Source organism: Octopus sinensis, linkage group LG19 (assembly GCF_006345805.1).
Source record: "Octopus sinensis linkage group LG19, ASM634580v1, whole genome shotgun sequence".
Taxonomy (NCBI): domain Eukaryota; kingdom Metazoa; phylum Mollusca; class Cephalopoda; order Octopoda; family Octopodidae; genus Octopus; species Octopus sinensis.
Genome location: NC_043015.1, coordinates 30,399,971 through 30,424,144, shown reverse-complemented (window position 1 = coordinate 30,424,144; position 24,174 = coordinate 30,399,971). Strand labels below are relative to the sequence as shown.

The following is a 24,174-nucleotide window of genomic DNA, read 5'->3' as shown; positions in this document are numbered from 1 at the left end:
GCTCAGGTGCACTACAACTCATCGAAAGTGTATATATAATCAGGTGTAGTTTCGACGGATTTCGGAAAACATGAGGGCCTTAAAGGATGCAGTGTCATGGCAGTCAACAACTGACGCAGGCAGTTTGTTCCATGCTTCAGCAACTCTGAGTGTGAAGAAATGTTTCCGAAAGTCATGGGAGCTGTGTTGTTTTCTGACTTTGTAGGCATGTCCACGTGTGTTAGACACATGGAGATCAAAAAGGTGTTCAGTGTTGTTGTTGGTGAGGTGGTTGATAACCTTGTGGGTGTTTACCAAGTCCGTCGCCAGATGCCGGAGCTTCAGTGAATCCATGCCCAGGGAAACAAGGCGCTCAGAATATGGTAGGTGTCTGATGGAGGGTATGCGTTTGGTTGCACGTCTCTGAACAGATTCCAGGAGGTCAATGTTCTGAGCAAGATAGGGGTTCCAAACTGATGATGCGAATTCCAAGTGTGGTCGTACCATAGCTGTATACAGTTTTAAATAGATGGCTGGAGAGCGGCTAACAAAAGTCTTGCTGAGTGATGCCAAGACACCCTCGGCCTTCTTGACAATTTTAGAGATATGCTTTGTCCAACGCAAATCACTGCTGACAGTGATGCCTAGGTCAGGCTCGCAAGAGGATTTCTTGATATCAGTGTTGTGGAGGGAGTATGTGGATGCAGGGTTTTTTCTCCCAAAATGCATGGTGGTACACTTGTCCACAGCCAGTTTCAGTTGTATCATTTCATTTCTCAAGATGATATGCTGTGATTTGAGGAAAACTTAGTAACTATTACTAGCAGGTTAAAAGACCATATAAAGGCTTCACACTGGTTGGATGGAGAAGCAGTTGGGTTGTTGGAATTAGTAAAACCTAAAATTCAGAAGTAGATAAGTAAAACGGAGAAGAAATAAGCTTGGTTACCTGTAAGGACACCCATGCAAAGGTAGATTTCATAGAGTTCTGTAATACAGACTCCAAGTGCAAGGCCAATAGAAGATAAGAGGCCGCCCAACATCACACTGACGCGACTGCCAAACTTGGCCGTCACAAATCGGAAAAGGACACCTGAAACAAAAAGGAAAAAGACATTTTATTTGTTTGTGTCATTGTTGTAGTATCTCTGGATGGAAAAAATGAAAAAAAGCAAAATTACAGATGCATGAATAACAATTCAAAACCAATATAACCTGGGAGAGGATGACCCAGAATCAAGAACAGAGGAGAAAAAGTCATTGATGGCCTACGGTCCGTAGGGCATGAAGAGCTTAAGTATATAGAAAGTTAGTGATTACGTATAAAATAAAATAAATGGATCTTGGTCAGAATTTTCAGCTGTAAGTTTGCAGTTGGTCAATCACCTGAACTACGAGACTCACTGAATTAACATCAGCCAACTGGCTTTCGTACCCATGGCATGTAAAAGGGCACCATTCGAGTGTGATCGTTACTAACATCGCCTCACTGCCACCTGCGCCGGTGGGCATGTGTAAAAAGATTCGAGCGTGGTCATTGCCAGTACCGCCTGACTGGCCCCCGTGCAGGTGGCACGTAAAAAGCACCCACTACACTCTCGGAGTGGTTGGCGTTAGGAAGGGCATCCAGCTGTAGAAACTCTGCCAGATCAAGACTGGAGCCTGGTGCAGCCATCTGGTTGCCAGCCCTCAGTCAAAACCGTCCAACCCATGCTAGCATGGAAAACGGACGTTAAATGATGATGATGATGATGTAGCTGAGTATCCCACAAACATGTGTACCCTTAATATAATTCTCAAGCAGTATCAATGTGACAGTGTATGATAAGGTTGGCCCATTGAATTACAGGTACAAACCATCTGACAGGCTTCCATACAATTTCTGTCTACCAAATTTCATTCATGAGGTATGGATCAACTTGAGGCTTAGGAAACTGACACTTGTCCAAAATGGGATTGAACCAAAGTAGGATTGAACCTGGTGCCCCGTGATAGGTAAGCAAACATTCTTAATCATTTAATCCACTGCACCTACAGTGATTATATATAGACAAACAGACAAAAACAAACAGAAGCACACATTATATTTTCATAAGCTTAGAGTTACAATTCAAGTTTTAGCTTCTAATGTATACACAGTGTATTGACTATTTCTCCCTGGTTTGTAATCAACAAACAATCACCAATCCATATCTATTATACAACGAGAGAGGAAAAGCAGTGCATGGATGCTTAACATACAGAGATATGTTAAATATTGGTTCAAACATTTTATGTAGATCTTGCTATGAAAAAATAAACTCAAATATAATACTGCTTATATGGGTGAGCATATATAATACTAATATGTGATACACATACACATGGTGAAAACAGAAGCAGCCTCTATTGAATGGGAAACAGAACCAGTATCTATTGAATGGAAAATACTCGATACATATTATTTGTTGTACGCAAATGATTTTTTTTATTTGATAAAATCAAAACCAGCAGGATGGTCAGGTGTTTTCTTTATACTCATCAGAACGTTGAGTTATGTACAATAAAAGTGAAAAGCAAAAAGATCTTTCTGGTTTGGTGAGGAGTATTCCAGTTGATTGAGCAATGAAACCACCTGTTCATTGAAATATAGTGTAAGTGGCTGGGTATTCCACAGATATGTGTATCATTTTGCATAATCCTAATGCAGAATCAGTGTGATACTGTGCAACGAAGCTAGCTTAATGAGTTACAGATACAGTCACCAGGGAGGTACGGTTTCTGATTATCCAATTTTACTTATAAGGCTCAGGGTGATCTGAGGCTATGACAAAAAGCACTTGCCCCTAATACACTGTGGGGACTAAACACATGGCATCATGAGTGCAAAGCAAACTTTTTAAGCATATAGTCATACTTGTAACCATATATATATATATGGAGGCGCAATGGCCCAATGGTTAGGGCAGCGGACTTGTGGTCGTAGGATCGCGGTTTCAATTCCCAGACCGGGCATTGTGAGTGTTTATTGAGCGAAAACACCTAAAGCTCCACGAGGCTCCGGCAGCAGGTGGTGGCAATCCCTGCTGTACTCTTTCGCCACAACTTTCTCTCACTCTTTCATCTGTTGGCCTGTTCACCTAGCCAGCGGGGTGGCGACATTTGAAGGCTAAAACAATGCGAAGCGCATTGTGACCAATGATGTGTAGCAACATCTGATAGCCTGGTCGGTCACGGTGATCACTGTGATATATATATATATATATATATATATATATATATGTGTGTGTGTGTGTGTGTGTGTATATATATATATATATATATCTATATATATATATACACATACATTATCAATGTAATACTGTGACACACGTCATCATCATCATTGTTTTAATACCAATCTATCTATGCTTGCTTGCATGGGTTAGAATTTAGTCAAATAGATTTTCTATTATTGAATGCCCTTCTGGTTGTCAGCCCTCACTTATTTGCAAGCAAGGTACATACATACATTATACACACACACACAACAGTATACTACTAATATAATACTATATATGTATGCGTGAATGTATAGATACATGTGTGTATGCAAATATTTTCATTTGTTCAATATTTGTTTTTCATTGTGAACATAAGTTTTACACACACACACACCACACACACACACACTCTCCCTCTCTCTGTTAAAGGTGAGTATAAAGAAGGAAGAAAATACTGACTTGAAATAACAGTGACATGAAGTAAAAGTGCAGAAATCCATGATGTATCAAAGTGGGATCCTGCAAAGATGTGTCGGAAGACCACATGGAATATTCCCATACTGTAGGTAATGCCACAAATGATAAACTGGACGAAGAAGGCTGAGACCATAACGGCCCATTTCCTTCCACCGGTATCTTCTTGCATCATGGAAGAAGTCTTTAAGGTGACAATAAACATTTAGGTGCTGAAAAGAGAAAGAAATACAGAATTAATAAATTGACACAGAACCAAATAGAATTGTATGCATTTAAGAAAATTACTTCTTTTTTAAAGAAATCACATATTTGATAAGAAATCTTTGGTATCTTGAGAAGCAAGTTCTTTTACTAAATTGAGTGTTAGTACTGCCTGACTGGCCCTTATGCCAGTGGCATGTAAAAATCACTCACTACACTCTCAGAGTGATTGGTGTTAGGAAGGGCATCCAGCTGTAGAAACCTTGCCAGATCATATTGGAACCTGGTGCAACCTTTTGTCTTGCCAGTCCCAAGTCAAACTGTCCAACCCATGCGAACATGGAAAGTGGACGTCAAACGATGATGATGATGATGATGATGTAGCATCGCTTAATGAAATCACATTGTGTAGTTGTAACCTAGTGACAAGAACTGAGGGAAAGCACTTGTCAGAGACAGTGTGTAGGGTACCTTGTTATCCCCTAAGGTAGTTGCCCCAACCTATTTGGAAAATCCTTCCTGGCCCTTATTTTGTTCTATGTTGTTATTGTGATTTCTTATTATTATTATCTATTGATTAATGTGTGTTTATTGTTAATGTTGATCTCACCCTTTTACTCAATGTAAACATTTTACCGTTTATTATTTGTTATTTCCATTTGTATTTTGGTTGTATTGTCCCATATCCCTTGAACCCTTGTGGGTCCAATAAAAGAAAGCAAATTTATTATCATTAAAGCATTTGATAAAATGCCTTGCAATATTTGTTCTGGCTTTTAACACTTTGAATTCAAATTTGGCTGAGGTTGACTACTTTTCAATCCTTTCAAGGGTGGATAAAATACAGTACTAGTCAAGTACCGGAGTAGATGTAACCGACTAATCAATCTCCTACCAACAAAACTGCTGGCTTTGTGCCAAAACTGGAACTGGCAGAATCGTTAACATGCCAGACAAAATGCTTAATGGCATTCATCCGTCTTTACACTCTGAGTTCAAATGTTGCTGACGTTGCCTTTGCTTTTTATCTTTTTGTGGATAAAAGCACAAGTTGAGTCCTAGGGTTGATGAAATCAACTAGCCCTCTCCCCTAAATTTTCAGGCCTTGTGCCTATAGTAGAAAAGATTATTAAGGATAGCGGAAAGGCAGAATAAATAGAGTGCCAGACAAAACTGCCTGGCAGTACGCGGTGAGCTGGCAGAAACATTAGCAAGCCAGGCGAAATGCGTAGCCGTATTTCGTCTGTCGTTACGATCTGAGTTCAAATTCCACCGAGGTCGACTTTGCCTTTCATCCTTTCGGGGTCGATAAATTAAGTACCAGTTACGCACTGGGGTCAATGTAATCGACTTAATACCTATGTCTGTCTTTGTTTGCCCCCTCTATGTTTAGCCCCTTGTGGGTAATAAAGAAATAAGTACTTAGTTATGTCCTTGTACATTTTGAGTTCAAATCCTACAAGTGTTAAAATGTACCACTGATGTCTTTAATAGAGATCAAATCATGTATGGATAACTGGATTCCCTTTGGAGAAGCATTTTAGTTTTTGGGAGGATTTTTTCCCCTAGTTTCCATTACAATCAAACAACAATAGTCATGTGCCTAATTACACAAAAAAACCGCCCCCCAAAACAATAATATTCTAAACCCAATACAATGCTGCACTCACCAAGGACTTCTTAAATGATAGCTATAAACGCATTTCAAATAATTTAAAATCAACCTTTCTGATTGTCATAAAATACAAAGCTACTTTAATTTCAAATTCAAACTTGTTTTTTCATTTTAAAGAGAAACTATATCTATCACTGAAGCAGCACACGTGACCTGTTGTAGTATTTTGGGAGTTTGCAAGCTGATTTCTGAAACTGTTGCGTCAAAATATTAAAAAAAATAAAATAAAATCCTTGGAGTATACTACTTAATATTGGTTTTAGACTATTTATAGTTTTGCTGAAGAATGTATTTTTGGTCTAATTTATCACAGAACTTTTGATATATCGCTGCAATCTTAAACCACTTTCTCGTACCAAATATATTGTGTGTGTGCCTGTACATACAGTGGAATAGTAGAAACATCCTGAAAAAAAAATATTATTTTTGAATTATCCAATCTCTCGTAGCTTTTATCCTGGGTATCCTAATTGTTAGGGGTTCAATGACCAGATCTTTTTAGGTCACTTTAGCTCTTGTTTTTCCCTTTCTTCCTTCATCCATCATTCATTCGCATCTATTTTATTTTTCAAACACTATATGATACAAAAATACAGAGTGCTTTATAAAAATAACGTTTCTATTTTGACAGTGAGCCAGACAGCACTTGTTATAAATATATTATGTTAAGATAAACGAAAAGTAGCTATGATGGTGGTGGTGATGGCAGTGAGAATTGGATGGAACTGGGAACTGTTGCACCACAATGTGTAAACTGATTTCTGAAACTGTAGAAAATGTGTGTATTTTTATTTATCTATCTACTATTTCGGAACTCGAATACGTACGTGTAGGGCGCGCACACACACACACACACACACGATACAATAGACAAAAATACAAGATATATATATATTCTCAGAACATGGATACACTCCATCCATCCATACATATATACCCTTATATATAAACACATACATATGAAGAATCACAAACGTCTTCATAGACAAACACTCCGAGACTTAAACAACGAGGGACCCTCTAAAATGTCATTTCGCATGCTAGAAATAGTAGCTAAATCTCATTCGAATCACATCCTACCATCTTGAATAAAGGACGTAAGATGATGTAGTGCTGCATACCTTAAAAAGATAGAGTGGTCACGGCTGGAACAGCTTTGATCATAATAGGTCTGCTGGAGGTCAAGGTTGATGTGAGGACTGCAATGTACATTACACACAACATCGAGAGAGAGCCTCTACATGATCACTCGACTTGCTAGAAACAGCAGCCAAATAACCCTCAAGTAACAGTCACCATCTTAAAAATAGATAATGTGGTACTGGATAGACTGTACGGAAATGTAAGTTGGGATGGTCATGACTGGAAAGCTTTTTTTTTTTTTTTTTTATAAAAGGTCTTACTTGATTGGAGCTAACGTGGGGCCTAAGCAACTACAGTACTACACCAGCAAACACACACATACACACAAATAAAAGCACATAGGTCGACAAACACACACAAACGCATATGCTGATGTATATATATATATATATATATATATATATATATATATTGATACACACCACGCAGAGAAATAAACACGCATCTGCAGAAAAACAACATATATTGTCCAATAAATATACACAGCATCAAATACAGATATCTGCTACCATCCATACAGACACTCCACACAATGTATACATATTTCGATAAACACCGAGATATAAATAATAAATCCATCGAAAGCAGCAGCAAAATCTATTTAATAACATTTACATCATCTCCGTGTTGTTGTTATTGCTGCGAGCCAATGGAGGGGAGCCTCTACGGGGTCGCACACCAGCTAGAAATAGCAGCCGAATCTAATCTCCTTTTTACATCTGTCATTAAATATATGTAGAGCACATTGTATAATGTAGTCTTTGATGTACTGAATGAAAGACGAGGGGGGTAGTCATGGCTGAAACGACGTTCGTCATATATTGGTCTGTCATTACCAACCTGGGCTAAATGAACGGGATGTTGCTATTACATGATATATGTCACTGACTAAGCGAGTCTTTGGAACAACGGTGACACACACTTAGTATTTGGTTTATAGCTAACAGATACTTCCAAGAGAGAAGGCAACAATTCATTTATGAAGTGAAAAAGAAACAATTTGTGAAGTGAAAAGAAACACGGGAGGTGGAAAGAGAGAGAAAGAGAGAGAGAGAGAGAGGGGCCATTATTTAAGCCTATATATACAAAGACAGAATCTCTTTGAAAGCTCGTGTTGCAGTATTTATAATTGCCCCAATAAAAATCGTTTACTTAGGACTTAGTGTTTACAAAGAGTTTATGGGCATTTGCCCACCATAAACAGTTTGCACAACAATTACTCTGTGTGTGTGTTGCAGGTGCGCGTGCATCTTAGCCCGAGTTGTTTGTGAAATCTTCGATGTGATGCGATCAAGTTAAAAGTAACCCAATGTCGCGTTAACACAGCAACGAATTCTAATTAGGTGCTTAGCCAAGTTTTCTTTTAACAAGCTAGGATTATCTTACTGTGAAAATAAAGGCACACAAATACGTGTGCGCGTGCAAGTGCGTCTATTATTATATTTTGTTTCTCTCACAGTTCTCTCGATCTTACTTGCTTTGGTTAATTTTTGTGAGAGAAGATAGCATGATGCAGTTAAAGGTCTCACAAGGCCTCTGGCGGCGAGCTGGCACATTCGCTAGCACTCCGGACAAAATGTCCAGTAACATTTCGTCCGTCTTTATGTTCTGAATTCAAATGCAGCCGAGATCGACTTAGCTTATCATCTCTTCGTGTTCGATGAAATAAAACCCAATGTTGGCTTACAGAATGGCTGCAAAGGTGATTAAAATTATTGCTTTTCTAGACAGGTTGCCTTTACAAGGGTCTATGGCATCCCTCTCTCCCTATATAAGTGATTAAATTTCAGTTTTAAACCCTCCTAGAATGGATTGATATCCTCATCATCATCATTTAGTGTCCACTTTCCCATGCTTGCATGAGCCTGACAGAATTCATTGAGAAAGATATTCTTTGGTAGGGTGCTCTTCCTGTTGCCAACTCTTACCTCTTTCCAAGTAAGGTAATAATTCACCATGGCCAGACATGTTTTCCAAGAAAGAGTGGAAACAAACATTACTTGTATGAGTCTGAGGTTAATTTTACAATCCATCACACTACCAAGACAAGGGTACACACATACATGGTGGCTGCCCTCTCGTTATCGAGTATGGCCATTGCACGAAGCTTAATCAATGTTGTTATCGTGCAATGCCTGTGCAAGAAGATTTTTTTTAAAGTGAGGAAAAGACTGTGCACTGAGTCAATCCCACTCACTAAGCAAAGGCAGCCATAATCCGAAAAGAAGAACAAGTCAACATCATCGGTAACCACTGAGCCGCAGGTTTTATGTCGGAGTTATCCCAGTTACCTGAGTTACCTTCTCCTAGAAGGATGCCCTAACAATGGGCTTCTTTCAGTTTTCATCAGCCAAATCCACTCCTGAAGCTTTTGTTGGCTTGGGTTATGGTAGAAGTCATTTGTCCAAGGTGCCTTGCAACAGGACTGAACCTAAGACCAGATGGTTTCAAAGCAAACTCTTTAACCACACAGCCATGCCTGTGTCTATATACATCTAATTATGCAGTGTGTGTGTGTGTGTGTGTGTGTGTGTGTACCTACATATGCAGAATCCTTAGAGCATCAGACATAATGCCAAGAGGTATTTTAGCCACAGCTCTACATTTAGTTTAAATCCTGCCACGGTCGACTTTGCCTTTTATTCATTTGAGGTCCATAAAATAAAGAATCAGTTAAATACTGGTGTTGATGGTATACATGAATAATTTATATATACACACACATACTTACATATATGCATGTGTGTGTATATACATACACACAAAAATAAAATAAACAGAAAAAAAACCCCAACAGTATCAATCAATGAGTAAGCCTCTATATATATATATTTTTATTTGTTTCAGTCATTTGACTGTGGCCATGCTGGAGCACCGCCTTTAGTCGAGCAAATCGACCCCAGTACTTATTCTTTGTAAGCCTAGTACTTATTCTATCGGTCTCTCTTTTGCTGAACCGCTAAGTTACGGGGAACGTAAACACACCAGCATCCGTTGTCAAGCGATGTTGGGGGACAGACACACAAACATATACACACACATACATACATACATATATATATATATATAATATATATATATATATATATACACACACATATATATGACGGGCTTCTTTCAGTTTCCGTCTACCAAATCCACTCACAAGGCTTTGGTCGGCCCAAGGCTATAGTAGAAGACACTTGCCTAAGGTGCCACGCAATGGGACTGAACCCGGAGCCATGTAGTTGGTAAGTAAGCTACTTACCACACACAGCCACTCCTGCGTCTATATTTGTCTTTCTGTTTTGTATAGCAGTTTCTGGATACACTATGTTTAACAGAACTGGAATACCATTAATCATAAGTATGTTAGACCAGGGTTGGCATAGGACTACACAATGCCACTGCTGCCAACAACAACAACGCCTCAGCAATAACAAATGTCTCAATTTCTTATGACACAACAGCTCACATTTATGAGCATGAGAACGTGATATTTATGCTTGATAGTCAAGAACATTAAGCAATGTAAAAAGACATAATAGGGACACGTGGGTTCAGTTGGTACAGTTTGATTCACTTTTTATGGAACTCATCATGAGCAGCAAAGGAGCTTGTATGTTGTGCTTAACCTGCTACAAATAGCAGCCAAATCTTACAAATCACACCTTATAATCTTAAAAGTAGAAAGGAGACATTGGATAACGTTTTTCTTGATACAAAATTAGTGAAAAATTTTAAAATATGGGGACAGTTGCATCTGAAATACCTGATAGGTCTGCTGGATCAGGCTCTGCATAGGGTTCAACAACAAGAATTTATCTCACCATGACTTTTAAAAATAAATGAGTACAGAAAAAAAGGGCTAGTGAATAAATGGTGCCATTTTAGCGTACAGTTTACCACAGTATTTGTAGTTTATACTATAAAATGACCTGATCTGGGTCATGAATAGGGTTAGGGGTTAGTGTCAAGGTTTGGGGTTAGGGTTAGGGGTTAGGTTAAGAGCTGGGGTTAGACTGCATGCTAAAGTGGAAATGGATAGCTAGAGCACGTGCTGAAGTGTAAATGGCTAAGTTGACTGCACTCTAAAGTAACACCAATTGAATCTCCCTCCCTCTTTCTTCTCTCTCATATACACACTTTGTCAAAGTTTTAAGTGTATAAGAAGTTTATATACAAGAAGCCTTTAACAGGGCATTCAACAGCAACCAAATCTTCCTCAAAACACATACACTAGTCTTTTAAAAGCAAGAATGCATTTGGATGATATAGCCTGGGGTACACCGTGCCAAGAAAAAAAAAAAGGTAGATGAAATCCCTTTGGACACAGATCTGTTTAACCCTTTCGTTACCAACCCGGCCGAAACCGTCTTTTGCTCTGAGTACAAATGTCTTGTTTTCATAAGTTTTGAATTAAAATCTTCCACCGAACCTTAGTCACAATTTATATTCCTAACACTAGCTTAATGATAACTAAGTTATTTTACTAAATTCTTTGTTATATTTAAAGTAATTGAAAGAAACACAGAGCATCTCAACAGAAATACAGTAACGAAAGGGTTAATCAGAGCCATCTTCTGTTACATACACAAACACACAGACATATACACATAAATGCAGTGTCGAAGTCAAGGACAAAAGAGGTTTACTCAAGATAAAGTTTGGTAAAAAAAAAGTGTTACGAGCTAAACCAAAATCAAATATCCAGAGGAGGATAAGCAAACATTTACAATCAGTGCTATATATAATACTATTATTAATAGATCAGTTCACATGCCTGGAGTATGTCTCTGAATTCTAATCATGAGCAACCCGAGATGAGGAACAGCAGTGTTAGAGAAGGTGACAGATGTAATATATTTACCAACAATTCATTTTAAAAAATAAATTGACTTCTATAGAGACAAAAAGATTGGAAAAACTGTGACCATTTCAGGCTTAAATATTTTAATCTGCTTGTTCTATCAGTTGTATTAATTCAAGTAAACTGGAAACCTCTTGACTGACGCACGACCACAACAAGAGTAACAAATTAATGAAAGTGATATCTGTAGGACTATTGAGATAACAAAAGTGTTGTAACAATAACTGTTTCACTTATTGAAAGGGACAGCTACTGTTGACAGAGCAATTATTAGTGTGTGTGTGTGTCTGTAATATAATATTACTGAGGCACTCAACTATGAGGTCACTGCATCATATAGCAGAAACAGCTGTAAGCTAATGAAGTTCATAAGATAATCATCATCATCGTCATTTAACATCCGCTTTCCATGCTAGCATGGGTTGGACGATTTGACTGAGGACTGGCGAACCAGATGGCTGCACCAGGCTCCAGTCTTGATCTGGCAGAGTTTCTACAGCTGGATGCCCTTCCTAATGCCAACCACTCCGAGAGTGTAGTAAAGAACACTCTTGGAGTGGTTGGCGTTAGGAAGGGCATCATTAATTCCTTTGTCATCCAATTTTCTAATAATAATAATAATAATAATAATATATATATATATATATATATATATTGGGTTGTCCGGAAAGTTTGTGCTGATTTATAGTAGTTTACCTATTGACTTATTTTAGAACATGGTTGAGTCCATAAAATAGAATTTGACTACACCTCCATTTAGAGCACAGTTTAAGCTATCTTTTCGTGAAAGAAGGTTTATGTTCCTATAGCTTGTGTTAATTCTGTAACCCTTTAAAATGGAAGATAAGAAAGTTCATTTTCGGCACTTGGTGCTTTGGGAACCAGACAAAAGTTGCTGCAGCTTGGCTGGGATGTGTTACCCCACCCTCCATATTCACCAGATATTGCTCCTTTGGATTTCCACTTATTCAAATCTCTGCAGAATAGTCTTAATGGTAAAAATTTCAATTCCTTGGATGATGTCAAAAGGATACCTTGATGAATTCTTTGCCATGAAACCACCTCAATTCTGGGAAGAGGGTATTTTCAAGTTAAAGGAAAGATGGAGACGCATTGTGCAACAAGATGGTTCATATTTGGTTGATTAAAAATGTAATGGCAAGTATTTATTGACCTTTTTCTTTCCTTTAAAAATTGGCACAAACTTTCCAGAAAACCCAATATACATATATATGAGAGAAAGAAAGAGAGCATAACTATATTTTGATGCCTGCATCTCTAGAGACACACCTGGCATACTTTAGATCAAATATATCCCAATAGTAACACACCTACACCATATAATGATAACCAGCTGTGACAAAAGTCCCCACCATAATATTTCTACAAATTACACTGCCAGAAGTAGTTTAGATATACCTCTTCATATACAACACCATTAGATGATATTCTAGATATAGTCATGATGTAACACACTACAATATGAAGTCCAGTCAAAATATAACAGATGTAGTCTTGATAAGATATCACTTGATACAGCCGAGATACACCACCACTGAATGTAGATTCGATACACAAACATTAGATGTGGTCCAGATGTAACGTGACTAGATGTAATCTGATACAACACTACTAGATGTAGTTTAAATATAATACTACTATCAAATGGAGTCTAGATATAGCACCACCAGATGTAGTTTAGCATGACTTGTCCTCTGTGTGTGTGTGTGTGTGTGTGTGTGTGTGCACACGCATAAATAGTAAGTAAACACCTGCAATGGATTGGTGTCAATCCATTGCAGGTGTTTCTCAAGAATTTTCAAATTGATCAATGAGTACATTATATCATTATATAAAAAACATTTTCTTCAGATGAATACAAGAATGTTACAATCAAAGAGATTTAAGATCATCATCAGCATCATCGTTTAACGTCCGCTTTCCATGCTAGCATGGGTTGGACGGTTTGACTGAGGTTTGGTGAACCAGATGGCTGCACCAGACTCCAAACTGATCTGGCAGAGATTCTACAGCTGGATGCCCTTCCTAACGCCAACCACTTCGAGAGTGTAGTGTGAGTTTTTTTTAAATAATTCAAAATCTGCAGCATAAGCATATTTTTCGTGTGATTTTATGACTGGCCCTTGCCATTGAATATCTATATTTGTGGTGTGTGTTTTATTCCGACGTAACCAGGCCCCTCAACTTTAAGTACCTTATTCAACTGAATCTTATTATATTAATATATATATGTATATATGTATATATATGTATATAAAATTAATCCAAACATGAAAACACAACAACGCGAGGACGTAGAACAAGTATAGTATTATTGGACGCTCAGAAAAGAAAGGAGGATTTAATGTTTCGAGCGGAGCTCTTCATCAGAAACATAGGAAAAGGAAAGATCCAAGGAAGGGAAGATGGAGGAAAACAAATCGCCAACGATACACATGCGATCATATTTTGAATGTATATATATATATGTGTGTGTGTGTGTGTGTGTGTGTGTATATATATATATATATATATATATATATATATGAATAACTAATTAAATGATAAAAATATTATAAACAATATACTAATACCCTCCACCTTGTTATTATTTCATCTGTCAATATATATATATAAAGGAAAGTTTTGCAGAGTCTTTGCATCAGTGAATGTGATTCCCTTAACATTGCATTCTGACATTTAAGTAGAATCAAGGGATCACTCTTTTACTAGAATTCTGTCATTGGAGTGTAGCCATGCTGAAACACCTTGAGTTAAAAAAAATAAAAAAAGGGGTATTTTTTTTTTAGTTACATCCTTATATATTTTAAATCTCAAATTACACCTGGCATCAACTTAGCCTTTCATCTCTCAAAGTACCAGCTACACAATGGGGTAAATTCAGTTGACTACACCACTCCTCTCCAATTCATGACATTGTGCCAATATCAGTAATAATTGTTCTTAAGCAAGACACAATCCAGTTCATAAATCAGCTGGAAAAAAAAAACAGGCATTATTCATTCCATTGTTTGTATTTCAGAATGAATAAATAAAATCATTTTAAAGGGCATTTCTATATAACTGGCAAAAGCCAGCAAGTTTGGACAGTAGTGCCTGCGAAGACACAATAGCCGTGAGTTCAATATCTATCAAAGAATGATGATTAATGTGGCTGACACATATTTTTTCCCATTGAAATAAGAACAAAACAAGTTAAAATGTAAGTCTACTTAAACAGTACACACACACACACACACACACACACACACACACACACATACAAGATTATGCAATTAGGAAAGTCACAATTGTCCTCGTTTCAACCTAATTAAATTAGACAAAAAAAAAAATACTATAGCATTATTTATTTTGTTGGTGAATTGTGAATCATAAAATAATTTTAGAATAGATCAAAGACTCAAAGTAAAATGTCCAAAGTTCAAAGGTTAAAAAGACAGCAACCTCTTTCGTTTCCCTTCATTTATATCCGAGTCTCATTGGTTGTTGAACTGAATTTCTTAGGGAAACTACAGAACATTACTTGCCCCAATCTGACTAATGGAAAGCTATGTATTTTGTTCCCCTTTTATTGGCTGAGAGAAACTGATGCTAGGAAAAAGTAGGAAAATTCTAGGGACATCACTTAATCCCAGTATTCATGCAAAAGTCAGTATTTGAAAATCCAAGTGTTTGTACAAATCTTCTTCTTCTTCTTCTTACAGCATTCACCCGGGGTGGGTTGAGCTGGCTTCATTCATCCTCAATGCTACATCTCTCACAAACACCGACCAGGCCTGGCGATTTGAGGCTAACGACTCCTTATTCCAGCGGCGAACGCCGTAGATATGGGGGCCTAGGTTGGGTTCCAGATTAGCCTTGACTGTCATCAGCCAGGTTTTTCGTTGTCCACCACATCGCTTTCACTAACCCTGAAGGGGAGCTGGGGCAATTGCTTCGTAGATGAATTCTCCTGGCTGACGACGGAGGGCATGACCCAGCCAACGCAGACATCTCGTTAGGATGACTTGTCGGAGGGAGGTGATTCTGCACTGGTGTCACACCGAATTCCTATTCCCAAGATCCTTCAAATATTCCTCATTCCTCATGTTAGTACAAATGTTGGTATTTGGTCATTAAGGTTAGTTGCAGTAGAAAAGACAGACAGACTGTGAGCCAGAGGCTGCAGGGTCTTCATTAGTATTGAGATGCCAATCAACCAAGTGGCCCTTCTCTGGATGCTGTTTGGGGATGATAGTGAGCATAGTAGCAGCCCCAACCAGATGTGATCACAGTACTCCATTGAGCCTTGAAGAGTGTCAGCAGCTGTTGGGGACTGAAATATCTTCTGGCCTCAAAGAGAAGCGATAGTCTTTAGGATGTGGTTCTAGTTATGCTAATGATATGCTTTTGCCAGAAGAGATCCTCAGTGACAATGGGACTCAGCATTTGGAGTGACTGTGAGGACTCTAGGTGAGTACCATTCAGTACTATTCATGATGAGAAGGGGTGTGATGCAAAGGTGTTTTCAAGAAATGAGGAGTGCTTGAGTTTTTATGCTGTTAAAAATGACATAACCCCACAAGAGGATGCTCTCAAGGTATCCATTTAAGGAGTAAATGCCTTTGGGGGTGTGGTGTCTAGGTTGCTTTTGGATGATGCATGGTTAGGGAAGGTTAGACCAGAATGAATAGTGTGTCATGGGCTGAAAAGTGGGCATTGTCAGATGTGGAAGTAAGTAAATCATTGATGTATAATAGAGCATAAAAATATAACAGTATAATAGAGTATAAAAAGGCGGCGAGCTGGCAGAAACGTTAGCACGTCGGATGACATGCTGAGCGGTATTTCGTCTGCCGTTACGCTCCGAGTTCAAATTCCACCGAGGTCGACTTTGCCTTTCATCCTTTCGGGGTCGATAAATTAAGTACCAGTTACGCACTGGGGTCGATGTAATCGATTTAATCCCTTTGTCTGTCCTTGTTTGTCCCCTCTATGTTTAGCCCCTTGTAGGTAATAAATAAATAGATGTATAATAGAGCATATAGTACAGAACCAAAATATGGGGAACACTAGCTGCTCTTGAATTAACATGTAAGTGTACCTGTAATGTAATTCTTCAGCAGAATCAGCATGAAAGTGTGTAACAAGCCAAATCTTTTGAATTATAGGCACAATCCACCAGGCAGGCTTCTGTACAATTTCTAACTACCCAATTTCACTCACAAGGTATGAGTAAAAGACATTTACCCAAGATGCACCGTAATCAAACCCAGACTCTCATGGTTGTAAGGAAAACCTTAACCATTTGACCATACTGCGCACTCACACAAATGTACAAGAGCCAGCCTCTTCTGTAATACTTGGTAATTTACAGTATGGGATAGATGCAGTAAGCATCTAGTAACTGTACTAAGTGGTGACAGTAACTATGGACTTGAAAAAATTAAGAAAAAAAAAACAACAGAAAAATGGTTTCAAAGTTATTTCTAGGTTTTAGTTTTTGTTTTTATATTTAGCTGTGCGTGTGTGTGTGCATGTGTGTGTGAGTGTGTGTGTATGTGTGTGTGAGTGTATGTGTGTGTGTGTATGTGGTGGTAGGGGGCAGTCATGTGCATGCTTTTCCATCTTGCTTCCTCGTTATGAATATAGATTTCTTGTTCAAAAGTATGGCATGGCCTTCATTTCTGTTGCTGTTTGCAGAAAACGAAGGCAAACATTTTTGCCATAATAAATAAAAAAAAAAGATCACTAGTCGTAGTTATGGTGGTGGGGTGGGTGAGTGTAAAACAGAAGCGGAGGGAGAGCGGACAAGCGTGTGTGTGTGTGTGTTTTAGTAAAGAAAATATTGCTTATGTTGAAGACACTTGTAAATATTAAGATAAGAAATATGAAAGCTTGGGGAAATAAAAGGAACAGTATTAGTGCTGATTACCAGAGTTATGGTAAGATTAGGATATCAAGCAATCCTTGTGGACAGTGAGATATGAGGTGTGGAGTGTGTGTTGTGTGAATGCAGGGTGTATCAAAATGTTTATGTTTTTACATGAGAGACAAAGTAAGATATGAAAGTATGTGAGGGAGAATGAAGCTGTTTCTATGTTGTGTGTGTTTGAGAGAGATTTATATGCTGGTGTTTGAAGTTGGCTCTATGTTTTGTGTGCATGTGTGCTTGTAATTGCCTTATGTTTGTCTTAGGATTTGCCTATGTACGTATTTGCATATGTGTGTATATATATGTAAATATGGAAAATAAACCCAGTGTGCATATTTTTGCGTGCTACACATTTTTGGAGTGAACACACACATACTTTCAATGTATGATCGTATATTTGTTCAACCAATAAACAGTCTATTCAGTTCACATGCAAAGTGGCTGAGTATTCCAAAGGCGTGTACTGTTACACACAATTCTCAAGTGGTATCAGTGTCACAAAGTTGCATTTTGGGGTCCCAATGCACAGTTGATCTGACAGCTTTCACACAGTTCTCCCTTACCAAATTCACTCGCAAGGCATGGGTCAAACAAAGGCTATGGTAAAGTTACTTGCAGTGAGACAGAAAACCTCATGGTAGCAAAGTAGACTTTTTAACCAGTCATGTGTGTGTACATAAGTATGAAATCATGCATATATGGGAATTAGTATATAATCAGGCGGCGAGCTGGCATAAACATTAGCACGCCGGGCGAAATGCTTAGCGGTATTTCTTCTGCCGCTACGTTCTGAGTTCAAATTCCGCCAAGGTCGTCTTTACCTTTCATCCTTTCAGGGTCGATTAAATAAGTACCAGTTACGCACTGGGGTCGATATAATCGACTTAATCCTATTGTCTGTCCTTGTTCTGTCCATTTTCTGTGTTTAGCCCCTTGTGGGTAGTAAAGAAATAAGTATATAATCAGACATGTGCTATTATGCAAGTAGCTTTGTGACACATGTATTTTGCATCACATAGCAAAATCAGCTGAATATCAACGCAGTTCAGAACCAACAGAGGATTGGATTGTTAACTGGATAAACACAGATGACATAATCAAACAGTGCTTCTAACAGCTTAATAATCTTACATTTGCAAGGCTTCTCTTAATCTCCAAATCAAACAGCAATACTTTTTAAAGCCTTATAATCTCTGCCCATTCTTTCATCCCCGGTAACTAACTTACAAAAGTCCAAACTAAAGATTAAACCTTGCTGTCCTGCTCTGTTATCCTTATCTATGTCTTACTCCAAGAATGTTTAAAAAGATTATAGGCACTGCTCTTCTCCCTCGGATGTAAATTAATGGGTCAACAACTTTTAATTAATGGGTCAACAACTTTTAATTAATGGGTCAACAGCATGTATGCACAAACCAGGGAAGATATTTTGAGGAAGACTAGCAGTTGCTTATGCATGCAAGACTCCTCTCTCGATGCTGTTAGTGCTTATCCACAGGAAAGGCTACTGATTTGGGCAGATACAGCTTGGCATCAATGTTGGCTTAGGCATTGCAGTCAGAACATAAAGGGCTGGAACAGATACTGCAAGGCCTCTCACCTGATTCTCCACCACCCTGGTTTGTACCCCCTTTTTTTTTAATCTACTTCAAAAGGACAAAAGGCAAAGCTCACCCAGGCAGGATTTGAACTCAGAGCACAGATAGTCAAAAGAATGGTCATGAGGAATTCTGTCCAACACTCTAATGACAGTGAATTCACCACCTACAAAACATCTAAATCATCATTTTTATCGCCATTCGTTTCATGCCCATCTTATCATGTTGTCTTTTACTTGAGAATCCCTCAGTACTAATATGTGTATTATCATAATTACATCTTGCCCACTTGATATATAAGGACATCGAACCTTAAAGCTTTCAACAAGGCAATGAGAGAACCCTTTACAGGGTTAATCAATATAATAGAAATGGTACCTAAATCTCTTTCACATCACACTTTACTGTCTTAGGATGGGAAGAACACATTAGATAATGTAGTCCTAGATATAAAATGATGGTCATGGCTAGAAAACCTTAGATCAAAGGCCTGCTCAGTAACAACCTTCAACATGAGTCAACAAAGGAACATTTACACAGTCATCCAGCCTGCTAGAAATAGCAACCAAATTCCTCAAAATTACAAACCACTGACTTGAAAAGAAAGAACACATTGAATTACATGGTCCTACATATACTATGATTGAAGAAAAAGACAAAATAATCTTGGATCAACCGCCTTTGATTGTCATCATCATCATCATCACTGTCATCATCAGCAGCAAGGTCAAGTTGTAAGTTGTGAATTGGATGGAGTTAATCCTACTTAAAGGAGTCTGTAGAATACTATACACTGAGAGTTATGCAGTTGTTGTTTAGCCCTGCATCAATCTTGACTCAGTAGACCCATCACCAAAAAGTGTTCTAGCCAAAGCCAACCGATCTTTTGTTTTCAGACGACTAAACCTAGCATATTCAATTAAGACAGTGAAAATGTAATCTGAAGGAGATTTGGCAGCTGTTTGTGGTAAGTCTAGTTATCACATGTTGGTGCAATAGTCACTACATTCTAGGTGAAAAAAAAAAGAAAAAGAAAAGAAAAACCTAAAGCAAGCACAAGATGTACTAAAAAGTGGCTGACACTAAGCAAGTGACGAGTGCAGAGTGCGATGGATGTGTATCAGTTGGGTGACCTGTAAAATGAATGAGTCATTCCTGCAAGAGATGGGAGTGGAATGAGAGTTAGCAAGAGGTAGTGAAGACTGCAATATAAAAGATCATGTCATCAGGGCTCAGAACCTGCTTCTGTATCTCTAGGGGGTTGGGTAACAAGAATGAATATTGAGCAATGTCATCAAAGACTGAATGTGAAGGATTCTAGAGGAATGTACAACTGCATTATGACACCATAGTGCAGTGCTTTTCAAACTTTTTGCTGGAACGGAACCCCAAGGAAACATTCCACTGGCTCGAGGATCCCCTGTGCAATAATTTAATAGTCTTATGCACACATATCTGCACAGGAGAATTAAAAATTACTGCCGATTTTAGCAGTTTTGTAACTTCTTGCGGAACCCTGGTTGAAAACCACTGCCATAGTGTATAGCAAAGAGTGGCTTCCTCATAGCTGAAGGTTGGGAGCCTCAGCCATGAGGATGGACATACTCATCATCATCTTCTGAATAACCTTCCTATTGCCAAAGTGACGCACACTTGTACCTGACCAACACAGATTATTGCTTCTGGTACCCAAGCAAGTCAGATACTCTATATCAGTGGTTTTCAACTAGAGTCCATATGAGATTTTTGAGGGATCACACAACAGTAAATTGGGGGGATCCACAATAGTATTTTAAGGGTCCCTGAAAAATTTTTGCTTTACATGTATAAATTGGCATGTATTGCGAGAAACAAGTAGGCTTCCTTCTCTAACATTTTACAAAAGTTCAACCATGAAAAATTTATGTGAAAAACAAAATAGGAATTTTGTAAATTAATATAAAACCAGTTTTTAAACATTGAATGGCTATTGAGGTCCACCTGAATAAAATAGCAAATGAAGGGATCCACAGATAAAAAAAATGGTTGAGAAATTACTCTTACTCTCTCTTTTACTCTTTTATTTGTTTCAGTCATTTGACTGCGGCCATGCTGGAGCACCGCCTTTAGTCGAGCAAATCGACCCCGGGACTTATTCTTTGTAAGTCCAGTACTTATTCTATCGGTCTCTTTTTGCTGAACTGCTAAGTTACGGGGACGTAAACACACCAGCATTGGTTGTCAAGCAATGCTAGGGGGACAAACACACACACACATATACATATATATATACATATATACGACAGGCTTCTTTCAGTTTCCGTCTACCAAATCCACTCACATGGCATTGGTTGGCCCCAGGGCTATAGCAGAAGACACTTGCCCAAGATGCCACGCAGTGGGACTGAACCCGGAACCATGTGGTTGGTTAGCAAGCTACTTACCACACAGCCACTCCTAATTATAGATTCTCTGTAAAAAAATAAAATTGAAGTTTGAATATCTGTTTTGTTGGCTACCTAGACAGACTAAAGATTACCAATTGGTCTGTGTCTGTCTGTCCGTCTTTCTCAGACAATCATGCACACACACACTCTCTCTCTTTCTTCTTCCTCACTTCTTTATCAGTACCTGTAAGACATCCACTCACTTTGTCCATTTTAATTTGTACCTTTCTGTCTCACCACCTCTCAAAAAAACAGTCATTTACTATAAATATATATATATCTCTCTCTCTTATCTTTTATGAATTGTTGTCTTATAGACTTTATTTAAGCCCCCCCCCCGATTCTACACAACTATTGTTGCTGTTGTTGTTTTCAATAATTCTCCTTAAGTATATCTAATAACCATTTAAATGTCTATACATCTAGACTACATATTAATATTCTGGTATTTAACAGCCTACAGGATAAACAGATTATATGAAATGGTGTAGATTTATTCTGGAGTGGGGGATGAGGCTTTAAAACTAGATAATCTTCACACACACATATATATAAATACATATATATATATATATATATATATATATATATATATATATAAAACACATATATTCTCCCCAGCTTTCTCTCTGTATCTATCTATCTATCTATCTCTCTATCTGTCTCTTTCACACATTCACATATATTGAATGTCTTTAGATTAAAAATTGGAACGGTCTTAACATGACTAGGATAATCTGTTTAAATCAACTGTTTTTTTTTCATGTTCTGGAGTGTGTGGAACAGAAGTGTGTGTGTGTGTGTGTGCCTATGTATTGGTATTCATCTTGTAGCTAAGAATGAACCCAGAATTAGTGAGGATTTGTATTTATGAGTGTTTCTATGTATTTGTCTCCCCCCCCACCACCAGAGTGTGTGTGTGCATGTTTGTGCAAATGTGTATGTAGATGTCTGTTTGTATAAACTTGCCTTCACTGTGTGTCCGTGTTTGTGTGTAAATAAGTGACATCACTCTTAGTCATGCTAACTCAGAAGAACATGCTTCAACAAGGAGATCTAAAACAAAAAAAAAAACTTTAAACTAGTCCTTTTCTTTCACCAGTTGACTTTTAAAGTCCACTTCAGTCTGTATTATACTAAATTATACTAAATTGTTCAACCAACTGACTATACTGAGGTTATCTCTCTTCTTTTGTTGTTTTTAGATTTCAAACAGCTTTGGAGGGAGGTTTTGTCTAGCAATTGCTTGGATAATTTCATTTAAATGATCTTTTTCACTGCACTATATTTACATGTGTGAGACCCTACTGTATTTGCATATTGGTCAATGTAGCCCAGGACATAAAAAAGACAAAATGACCAACACTGAAATGCCTCTGACTGACTCGAGGTCTACTCAACCAGGGTTAAACTAAGGCTACAGCAGCAACAGCAAAACGAGCCACTAATCTTTTAGGATTCAGATTACTTTGTCAAATTTAATATTTATTCACATTGTTTTCACTTAATCATGCATAATCTTGTAGCTTCAAGATTTTGATGATGCGACTGAATATTTCTAAGATTGGTGATTTGTTGTGCAAATCACTGTTCATACTAATGGTGCCATCTGTCTGCAAATCTTCCATGAAAACATGTCCGGTGAATGAGCTAACTGTTGTCTGCAAGACAAGGAGGAATATTGCCTTTAGAGAAAAGTTGGCAATAGACAGACCATTCACCTGTAGAAAACCTACCTCAACAGGTTATGTTTGACTGATACAAGAATGAAAAAATGGATGTTTAAAATGATGATATATACACCAAAATGGATTTTAGTATCATTGTAAAAGAATTTTAGGTTAAGACCTACATTTAGCATAAAAATAAACCTGGCATGTAATTGAAATATCATTGTTTAGGGTGAAATAACATCCAAAATTGCAGTGTATCAGTTGTCAGAGATGTTCTTTGTTAAATTCGTGTTTTAACTCAAAACACATAAGAGAGTAGAGTTAAAGACATGTAATTAGCATGTCATAGCAATGTCATAAGCCCCGATGGTATATATCACATTTGGCGACATCAAAGGGATGAGTTGTAGGTCTACTCTCTCTCTCTCTCTCGAAATTAACCATAGGAAATATTTGAAGGAAGGAAGGACTGAAGCTGTCAGCAGTGTTTAAAGGATTCAAGAAAAGGCCAGTCGGGAGAGTGGGGTACCGCTAGTTGTGGTGACACAGAAATAAAGGTCACAGTGGAGGAGGCTGTTAGTGTAGAGTGATGTATGTGGATTAATGATAAAGCTGAGAACAATTGTTTGTGTGTCTGTGGGGGTTAATGTAGTGATGCACACAAATTAATGATATAACTGAGAACAATTGTTTGTATGCATGTATGGATATGTATGTATGTATATATGTGTGTGTATGTATATGTTTGTACACACACACATATACAAATACATGGAGGGTGGATAATGTTTAGCAGGACAGTATATCTGTCTAGCACTTGTACTCATACTTCCACCCACATATACAAACATAGACACACTCTACAAAGTATGACATCAACAGTTCCATCATAGAGATTATTACATCATTGACATATATATATATAAAAATACAAAATGGGACAAGAACGCAAAACATTCAAATAGACGACACAAAA

General features: G+C 37.9%; 1 protein-coding gene across 9 annotated transcripts in view; it reads right to left on the bottom strand.

The window, feature by feature from the left end:
- Positions 1-24,174, bottom strand: part of LOC115222214 (monocarboxylate transporter 13) — a 279,960-nt gene that overhangs the window by 37,153 nt on the left and 218,633 nt on the right. For 8 of the 9 annotated variants that reach the window (XM_029792369.2, XM_029792370.2, XM_029792368.2 and 5 more), the window contains 2 exons: positions 3,681-3,907; positions 929-1,072 (listed from right to left, as the gene is read on the bottom strand). In XM_029792369.2, the coding sequence (XP_029648229.1) occupies positions 929-1,072; positions 3,681-3,900 (364 nt within the window). In that variant the 5' untranslated portion in view covers positions 3,901-3,907. Of the gene's footprint in view, positions 1-928; positions 1,073-3,680; positions 3,915-9,213; positions 9,229-24,174 lie in introns of those variants that run through there. The other variant, XM_036511213.1, reaches the window with a different exon arrangement.